This window comes from Nannobrachium achirus (genome assembly GCF_963921795.1).
Source record: "Nannobrachium achirus genome assembly, chromosome: 21".
Classification (NCBI taxonomy): domain Eukaryota; kingdom Metazoa; phylum Chordata; class Actinopteri; order Myctophiformes; family Myctophidae; genus Nannobrachium; species Nannobrachium achirus.
The window spans coordinates 9,008,978-9,018,977 of NC_137828.1; the positions used below are offsets into that span (position 1 = coordinate 9,008,978).

Here is a 10,000-nt window from a genome sequence, read left to right on the forward strand (position 1 = left end):
GTGAATGAAGCACAAGCAACAGCAAAAAAAAATATATATCGCTTATTAATACAAAGTAATTTAAATTGTATATGGGCTCGTGTTGTGTGTACGTGTATGGATGCATGTGCATTCTCTCTCTCTCTCTCTCTCTCTCTCTCTCTCTCCCCCCCCCCCCCCCCCCCTCCCCTCCCCCTCCTCTCCCCTCCTGGCACAAAGCACTCTTGTTCCTGTAGTGAATGTGCGCTGCCCCCGAGCCATTCAGTCCTTTGTGGAGCCGAGGGGCCCCCTTGGTTCCCCCCCTCTCGCTGGGTCAAGGGGGGGCGGGGGGGGTGCAGGCCCAGGGCTTATCCCCTCTCCCCCCCCCCCCCGGTTTGTGGGGAGAAGAGAGAGAGAGAGAGAGAGTGGAACCCTGATTGTGTGTGTCGGTGTGTGTGTGTTGGTGTGTGTTGGTGAGTGAGTGAAGGAGAGAATGTTTTAAGTTTAAATTCAGTGTGTATGTGAGAAAAGAGTGTACGTTAAGCTAAAATAGCCTGTGTGTGTGTGTGTGTGTGTGTGTGTGTGTGTGTGTGTGTGTGTGTGTGTGTGTGTGTGTGTGTGTGTGTGTGTGTGTGTGTGTGTGTGTGTGTGTGTGTGTGTGTGTGTGTGTGTGTGTGTGTGCCTGTGACAATTTTTACATAATCGTCTAATCGCAATTATCTGACAAAATCTTGATTATTTTGTCACAATGGTTACTTATAATCGTTTCAATGTTGAAAAATGTTCATATTTTTTGACATTCTCAGCTTGAGAAAGCTCTTACGACCGAAACGTCGGCTCCATTATTAATAAACTCCCTGAAACGGACGAGCGGCAGTGTGCGGGTCAATCTGTCTAATCGTCAGATCTCCTCCTAATAGTTAAAGCACAAAATAATGTGTAAATGGTGCATTTATATAGCGCTTTTATCCAAGGCGCTTTACATAGATTGTGCATTACATTCACCCATTCACGCACACGTTCATACACCGGTGGCGGAGGAAACCATGCAAGGCACCAACCTGCTCACCGGGAGCAACTAGGGGTTTAGAGTCTTGCTCAAGGACTCTTCGACATTACTCAGGGGGAGCCCGGATTTGAACTGGGAACCCTTCGTGCTCTAATAACGGTTTCTCTACCCCTGAGCTATGCCGCCCGCGTAATAATGCGTTCCAGTCTAAATGGGTTAAACCCCTCCTCCCCCCTATGAAGAACATTCACGGGGGGCCCGCAGTGAATCCTTGTACCCAGGGCCCAGAGTTTGGTGCTTCCAGCTTCCTAAACCAATTAGTTGGGACTTAAAGTTATACCATGTATTTTTTTTTATAAAACAAATCTTAAAATTGTCCCTAATCGCTAACGTTTTAGAACACCCACTCCGTTATTTTCAAGCTTCTCTTTATATGTTTTCTATGATCCTGGCCGGGGTCCGGTTTTCGCGGAAAAATAACGGCATCTGCGTCATCTGTATACGTTGTGTATATGTTGGCCAATCACATCGCGGATCATACACACATGATACACTACCAGCCAATCACAGCTTATCTGCCGTGTCTTCAGGAAGTAGCCTCGCTCAGCTACAGTGTTTACCATGGTGAAGGATTCGTAACCTCTTAATCCCCAAATCCTGGCCAGAAAATTACAGTTTTACCAACTGGAACTAAATATTTTGAGATGCGGGTCTGTGGCCAAATAATATAATTTTGGGGGTCCTTCACATGAAAAGGTTTGAGAACCACTGACATAGCAGTCTCTCAAGAACAGACTAACTGAGCTCCAGTTAAGTGAAAAGGACCTTTTCTTTGATGATGGCTGGCCAGATTGCTGACATAGAAACGTAGGTTTTTCAAAAGATCTTAGAAGGATTCAAAAGACACTTATAGAATCGGGTCAAAATTAAATTTTCACGATTTTTCAAAATAGCAGATTGCTGTGAGCTTGTATATCTGCTATTTTTCAATAGTTAAAGCATAAAATAATGATATACAATACAGTGTACCCGTTCTGAATGGCCTTAAACCCTGGCGTGTCTTGGTGTGGTGGTGGTTGACGTGGCGGTGGTTCAGCATGCTGTCCTGTTGTTCCTCCACAGAGTGTGTTCGCCGGCGTTGACGGCTCGTCGTCCTCAGGGGGCGGAGCGCTCGCCATGATGGGCGGAGCCGGCTCCGAGATGTCGTTGTCACAGCAACAGCAGCAGCCCGCCTCCTCCCTGGCCCCTCCCTCTCCTTTCACGGCCACCGCCCCTCTGAACAGCACTGCGTCTACACACGTAAGTGCACGCACACACCTGCAGAGACACACACACACACACACACACACACACACACACACACACACACACACACCTGCACACACACACACACACACACCTGCACGCACACACACACACACACACACACACACACACACACACACACACACAGTTCTCTTTTTTATGCGTACACAGGAGTAAGCTACTTGTTATTGCACTGAATGATTGTTAATCTAGTCCTGGAAATTGGGTTAAATATTCTGGAAAGGTTTTGGAAAAGGTTTGGAAATGAATTGGTAAAAATCCTGCTTACAGGTCTTTACATACCGGGGGCGAATTTGCGAAGCAAATAATTCGCCTTTTAAAAAAAAGACGCAGAGGCGAAAAAGCGTCTTTATTTATTCACTCTTGTGTCGAACTTTGCAAACAGGATCCCAAATGTAGTGGAATAGAAGTAAAAGTACTGGAAAATTGGACATACTCAAGTAAAGTACAAAGTAGGCCTAAATGTACTTTACATCACTGGCTGCGACTGCCTGGCTGCTGCTGGGGAACCCTTAAACAAACATGCGAAACATTAAATAAGAGTTGGATCATGTTTAACCGGAGTCTAGCACATCGATACGAACGGAAGAATTATGTTAGAATTATATTGATTGCAACAGAATCATGAGGCCTGAGAAGAATGGCAAAAAGTTTTCTCCTGTTACTTTCATCCAGAACTGTAGGGAAGGCAGGACAACACTTAAAAGGAGCTGTAGTCAACTTTTTCATGAAAACGGATGCTAAAATAAAATGTTTCGAAAATATTTTATAAAAAATAAGCTTTATACATATGTTTCTATTCGAAAATTACCACAAAAAGCGTAAAATAATGATAAAATAATCATTCTGGCCATTGTCGGGCTGACACTTTGTTTACATTCTAGTCTACCACTATCAAAGAATAGACTAGAATGTAAACAAAGTGTCGGTCTGACAATGGCCAAATGATTATTTTATCATTATTTTACGCTTTTTGTGGTAATTTTTAATGGAAACACATGTATGAAGCTTATCTTTTTATAAAATATTTTCCAAACATTATTGAAGCGGTGGGAAACGCGCTTCCAATGAATGGCTTTGTGTGTATCACGCCATATATGGTCATTTCAGTCCAGAATGAACAGGCTTTTTCAAAAACAGAATGTCCGTTTAATTATATATATATATGGTGATCTCAGTCCAGAATGAACAGGGTTTTCAAAAACACAATGTCCGTACCTTATGTCCATATATGGTCACTCCAGGCCAGAATGAACAGGTTTTTCCTGTCCCGTACGTGTAAAATATCAGTCCAGAATGAATAGGCTTTTTCAAAAAGCAAAATGTGTTGTCCCATGTCCATATATGGTCATTTCAGTTCAGAATGAATAGGCTTTATATGTCCTGTACATCTAGAATATGTGTGCGGTGTCCCTCCCGGTCAGATGAATGGATACTTTGAGGATTGGTCAAGCTTCACATGATAATTTGGCCTTCAGGGTTTATCTGTCTTATTTAAACACTTTATATTTATTTATGTATTTATTTAATTACAAATTCTTATTTTAATGTATGTGTTTTAATCTATTTAATTTTTTAAACCTATTATACCAACTGTCATACCAGCTCTCCAAATACATTCAGAATAGAAGTTTTATCTGTCCACCGCTTCAATTCGAACCGAGGTTTGATTTTTTTTATTTTAGCTTCCGTTTTTCAAGGAAAAGTTGACTATAGCTCCTTTAAACTTAAAAATCCAGCAGCCTTTGCAGCTAAAGTTCAAACCCCTGCGGTAATCATCCTCCAATCCTGACCTCTCCTCCTGCCTGTCCATTCACACCCCCCCCCCCCCACCCCCCCCCCCCCCCGAGCCCCTCGGTCCAACCAGCATCATTTCTCAACTCCACTTCACTTAATACCCCCCTGCAAACACACACGCACGCACACGCATGCACACCGCAAACACACACACGCTCACTCACTCACACACACACACACACACAACACACACACACACACACACACACTCTCGCCCTCTCCTCTCTCCATCCCTGTCCACGCTTGTCATCTCTCTCTCTCTCTCTCTCTCTCTCTCTCTCTCTCTCTCTCTCTCGTCTCTCTCTCTCTCTCTCTCTCTCTCTCTGTGATGTAATGGCATCTGACAAGCAGCACCACAGTAGGGATGTGGAGGGTGGAGCTTCACTCTGGCCCCTGATGGCTTGAGTTCCAGCAATGCCCCCCCGACCTCCTCTCTCTTTCTCTCTCTCTCTCTCTCTCTCTCTCTCTCTCTCTCTCTGTCTCTCTCTGTCTCTCTCTCTCTGTCTGTTTGTCCTACACATCTTATAGAAGATGAGGCCCACAGGATATTACGCCTGTTTGCAGCATACAGAGAGATAGGAGGGGAGGGGGGGGGGGGGGGTTGTTGGAGGAGAAAGAAATAGGAGAAATGTGTGGTTTTGTGAGTTCGTGGTGTTTCACCTTACTGGACATCTGGGAGGCCTTCCCTGTGTGTGTGTGTGTGTGTGTGTGTGTGTGTGTGTGTGTGTGTGTGTGTGTGCGCGTGCGTGTGCGCGCGTGAGAAGGAGAAACCATGTGCTATTTTAAGTCCTCGGCAGACTCATAGCCTACTGTTATTGGCTGGCAGCCCAACATGGGAGAGAGAGAGACACTGAGAAATGGAGAGATAGAGAGAAGTGGGGGGAGAGAGAGAGAGGAGAGAGGCTTTGAATGAAAAATGAATGCAAATGAAAAATGAATGTAGATGGTGGAGGTGGAGGAAGGGGGGGGGGGAGTGGGTGGGTGGGCTGTTTGAAAAGACTCTGGAGATGTGAAATGAAAAGGGCTTCCCCTTCGAGAGACGTGATTTCTTTCTGTTTGTTGTTTTTGTTTTTTACATGTTGTTAAAGGCCCATTCCCACTGGGCCAGATAACATATAAAAAAAATCTCTTTCTCAAGATATTTTTCCATTCAAAGTGGATGGTAGATACAGATAAAAAAATATCTGCCACAGATATTTCTTTTATCTGTGGCAGATTGCACACACAAACAAAATGCAATGCATTTTTGGTTAAAGAGATGTAACTAGTTTTGCTATATAGGAAGGGGATATCTTAAAAAGTCCTGGAATAAATTCCTTACCAAAAGATGTCTTCAACAATGTGTTTGTAAAGGTGTCTAGTAACACATCTCACAAAGACTGAAATTCAGTTTCCCTAGGAGAATCCGTGACAGATGATGAAAGTTGGCGTCCCATTAAATTAACTATACAGGATAAAACGCACAAAATAAATATGCTTTAACTAGCATGTGAGAGGTCAAACTAGGGGTTTTAATGATTCTGAATCCATTGCAAGCATTTGTTTTGCACAAAAAACATTCCTTGGGGTGAAGGTGGCTCCCACAAAACTGTGAAAAGTGATGACTCATCACTAAACCATAGTTTTGTCGGGCTGTTTTTTGAAAACACACATTGACATGAATCCAAAATACACTGATGATTGTGCTGTAAAACAGTGAAACTAAATGGAATCTATGAGAAGGTTGTGGGGGTCCCTGCTTCATCTCTCTCTCAACTAAGGGGTCCTTGGCCTGAAAAACGTTGAAGACCCCTGGGTTAGAGGAACCACTGGGCTTAAAAGCAGAGACACTGAAACATTCCCACATACATAAAATAGACAGCCATTTTGTTTGGGTTTCTGTTTTCTGCCCTGTAAGCCCCCTAGGCCCCCCCCCCCCCCCTCAGTCTGTCCTCGCTCCTTATTTGGGAAATGCCCTAATTGGATTAAAGTCTATGCATCACAAGCACTTTGTCATCATGTCAGAGGATACAGTAGGGGTTCTTTCAGCCGTGTGTGTGTGTGTGTGTGTGTGTGTGTGTGTGTGTGTGTGTGTGTGTGTGTGTGTGTGTGTGTGTGTGTGTGTGTGTGTGTGTGTGTGTGTGTGTGTGTGTGTGTGTGTGTGTGTGTGTGTGTGTGTGTGTGTGTGTGTGTGTGTGTGTGTGTCGTGCGGGTTGTTGTGGTGTTGGTTCTTGGTAAGGACGGTAACAGCGAGGAACTACGAAGAGGAATTGATTCAATATTTAGATATTTGATTTAAAATGTTTTCCCATACACACCATTGTAACTTCAAACTCCATTTTAACCATGATAGTTTGATTATAAACACGCATTATTTTTTTTATGGTGACTCATACTACCCTCCTAATATGTGAGCAGGCCGTGTTTTAAACAATGGGTGTGTATGGGAGAAGCCCTGGAGGGCCTGGTAACATTTACATCAAATATCTAAATATTGAATCAAGCAAGTTTTTTTGAAAGCGGGGACATTAGCCAAAACATAGCCGATGCGCAACGCATGGTGAGCTTGTGGACCGGCTATTTTTGGGTGTAGAAGGAAGAATTGGTCACGGTAGGCTACAGTTCTCTTAAGACTACAGGGGTTTATGAGTGTTTAAGATGGAAGCTGTGAAGGCACGTTGACATGTACTGATGGTAACCAAACCCAAACATGTGTGAAGGAGGTCGACGTCTCCGGCTGAAAAGAACACATGTTGTCCACAGGCCTGTCACAGTTATTACATAATGGTCTAATCGCAATTATTTGACATAATCGCAATTATTTTGTCATAATCCTCATAATCGTTTCCACGTTTTCAAACATTTTCAAAATAGTGGCAATAGCCGATCGACAAGCTTGTTCTTTTGAAAGCGTAACGTTGTCAAATATGTCAGTCATTTCTTTGTATATTTAGGTTAATGTGTCACATCTGCCACGTGCAACTTCAAAGTCTAAAAAACTAACAGAAATGTATGTCAATTGTCAACGACAAAAACACAATTAAATTGTTAATCGCAATTATGTATTCATAAACTAACTAACTCTCTCTCTCTCTCTCTCTCTCTCTCTCTCTCTCTCTCTCTCTCTCCATAGGTGGGCCTGTCAGGGTCGGTCTTCAACCTGGCCCCCTCCCACATGTTTGGAAACCGGCTGAACCCCAACTCGGCCATGGCAGCACTCATCGCCCAATCAGAGGCCTCACCAGCAGGTATGGGACTGTGTGTGTGTTGGAAATGAATTGGTAGAAATGTGTGGGAACCCTGAATTTACAATTTAGGCATTTACCAGACGCTTTTAATCCAAAGTGACTTACAATAAGCAGGTAATACATCAATATAATAAGCAATATAATATGTCAGTACATCAACAACAATACAACAAATGCATAGGAATATCAATCTAGAAAAAATAATAACATAGGTCGACCATGCACCTAAAAGCAGTAAAAAGAATACTTTTCTAAAACCTAAAAATGCTACCTACTGTAGCTTCATGTGTGGTCATGGAGGGAAGGGGGGGGGGGGGGGTTACAGTAGTGCTATGGGTTTAGGTGGAGACTGTAAAGATTGCAGAAGAAATGTGAAAATGGCATTCATAAAATCAGCGCGTCCTCACAAGTCTAATAATACAACCCTGTGTGTGAGAGATGGTGACTGGCTACATATTTGTGGTGTGTGTGTGTGTGTGTGTGTGTGTGTGTGTGTGTGTGTGTGTGTGTGTGTGGGGTGGGGGTAATGGACAGGTCACACCCCCTGGGTCCCACAGAGGTCAGGGGTCACAGCTCAGTGACATTTAGAGGCTCCTCCCACAGCGCTCCAGTTGCAAACCCGTTCTCTCTCTCTCTCTCTCTCTCTCTCTCTCTCTCTCTCTCTCTCTCTCTCTCTCTCTCTGTGTCTCTCTGTCATGCACACGGACATATAGAAAAGATTGACATGAATAAACATACAAATCTCCATCAAGCCAATGGGCCATGAGACACACACACACACACACACACACACACACACACACACACACACACACACACACACACACACACACACACACACACACACACACAGAGAGAAAGCATGGGAGGGGATGAAAGTGTCCATGGGAAACTCCAACCCAAAGTAGTACTGTTCTCACCAATCCTGTCCAAACCGCCATGTCTGCTCCGTGTGCAGTGGTTCTCAACCTTTTCAGGCCTAAATAATCATATTTTAACTGGGGACCCCCTCCACCTTAACGAGCACTAAGAGTTGAGGCATTACATTTTTATAACACGGTTCTATTGTGAAAATAGCAGATCTACATGCTTACAACGCCTCGCATTGCGAGGCGTTGTGAGCATGTAGATCTGCTATTTTCATAATTTCTGCCTCTAATATTTGACACTTTGGCCAATGTTTAATTCGTCATTTTAAAGGTATTAAAGAGTCCTTAAATTGTCACTTTAGAAATGTGCAGATACCCTCTTAACTTTAACTTTGTTGGTTTGTTTACTTTTGAGTGAGAAAACAATGTTGCACATTAAGCTAATCATCTGGAGACCCCCAAAATAATTTGGGGGTCACACACGCGCGCACACACACACACACACACACACACACACACACACACACACACACACACACACACACACACACACACACACACACACACACACATAGTCACACTAATCATGAGTGAACATATAGTGGCCCCCTCCATCACCCCTGTTCTATAGCGTTGCTGTCGGGCAGAAACCCATTATTTCCATATTCTAAGTTGTCGTGTTCTTTGGTAAATTAGAGACCCTACTTGAGCACACTGCAGCGTCATACAAAACGTGGTGCGAACTGAGGCGTTTTGAGCCTGTAGATCTGCTATACTCTATGACAGGGTTCCCCAATAGGCGGCCCGCGGGGGGCTACTGTCTGGCCCCCACCAACCCCAGTAATAATGGTGGTATAAGAGCAGCAACAACACTAGTATATCGTCGTTGTCGGGTGGAAACCTTGTATCTCCAAATTTGTATGTTCTTTTGCAAAGTAAAGCCCTGCTTCATCATACAAGACCGTTGCACAAAAGTAGTGAAAACAGCAGATCTACAAGCACACATTGTGCACACATCGCATTGTGTGCTTGTAGATCGGCTGTTTTCACTAGTTTAAATCATTTTTACAATGATAAATGCAAAACAAACGGTTTTGGACATACAAAATTCTCACCCGACAACGACGATATCTGAACTGTCGCTGGACTGGAGTAACGGGAACGCCACCGTCGCCCCCTGCAATGTTGTGGCCCTCAGCTTGGTACCTTAGACATAATTCGGCCCTTGGGGAAAACTAATTGGGGAACCCTGCTCTATGATCTGAGGCGTTTTGATCCTGTAGATCTGCTATACTCTATGATCTGAGGTGTTTTGAACCTGTAGATCTGCTATACTCTATGAACTGAGGTGTTTTGAACCTATAGATCTGCTATACTCTATAAACTGAGGCGTTTTGAGCCTGTAGATCTGCTATACTCTATGATCTGAGGTGTTTTGAGCCTGTAGATCTGCTATACTCTATGATCTGAGGTGTTTTGAACCTATAGATCTGCTATACTCTATGATCTGAGACGTTTTGAACCTATAGATCTGCTATACTCTATGATCTGAGGTGTTTTGAACCTATAGATCTGCTATACTCTATGATCTGAGGCGTTTTGAGCCTGTAGATCTGCTATACTCTATGAACTGAGGCGTTTTGAGCCTGTAGATCTGATATACTCTATGATCTGAGGTGTTTTGAGCCTGTAGATCTGCTATACTCTATGATCTGAGGTGTTTTGAACCTATAGATCTGCTATACTCTATGATCTGAGGTGTTTTGAGCCTATAGATCTGCTATACTCTATGATCTGAGGCGTTTTGAGCCTGT

General features: G+C 43.6%; 1 protein-coding gene across 1 annotated transcript in view; it reads left to right on the plus strand.

Moving 5' to 3' along the window:
• mllt10 (MLLT10 histone lysine methyltransferase DOT1L cofactor) overlaps positions 1 to 10,000 on the plus strand; it is a gene marked incomplete at its 5' end in the record, with an annotated part of 31,858 nt that overhangs the window by 9,738 nt on the left and 12,120 nt on the right. The window contains 2 exons of the mRNA XM_080752413.1: positions 2,090 to 2,266; positions 7,203 to 7,317. Of these exons, the coding sequence (XP_080608539.1) occupies positions 2,090 to 2,266; positions 7,203 to 7,317 (292 nt within the window). The remainder of the gene's footprint in view (positions 1 to 2,089; positions 2,267 to 7,202; positions 7,318 to 10,000) is intronic.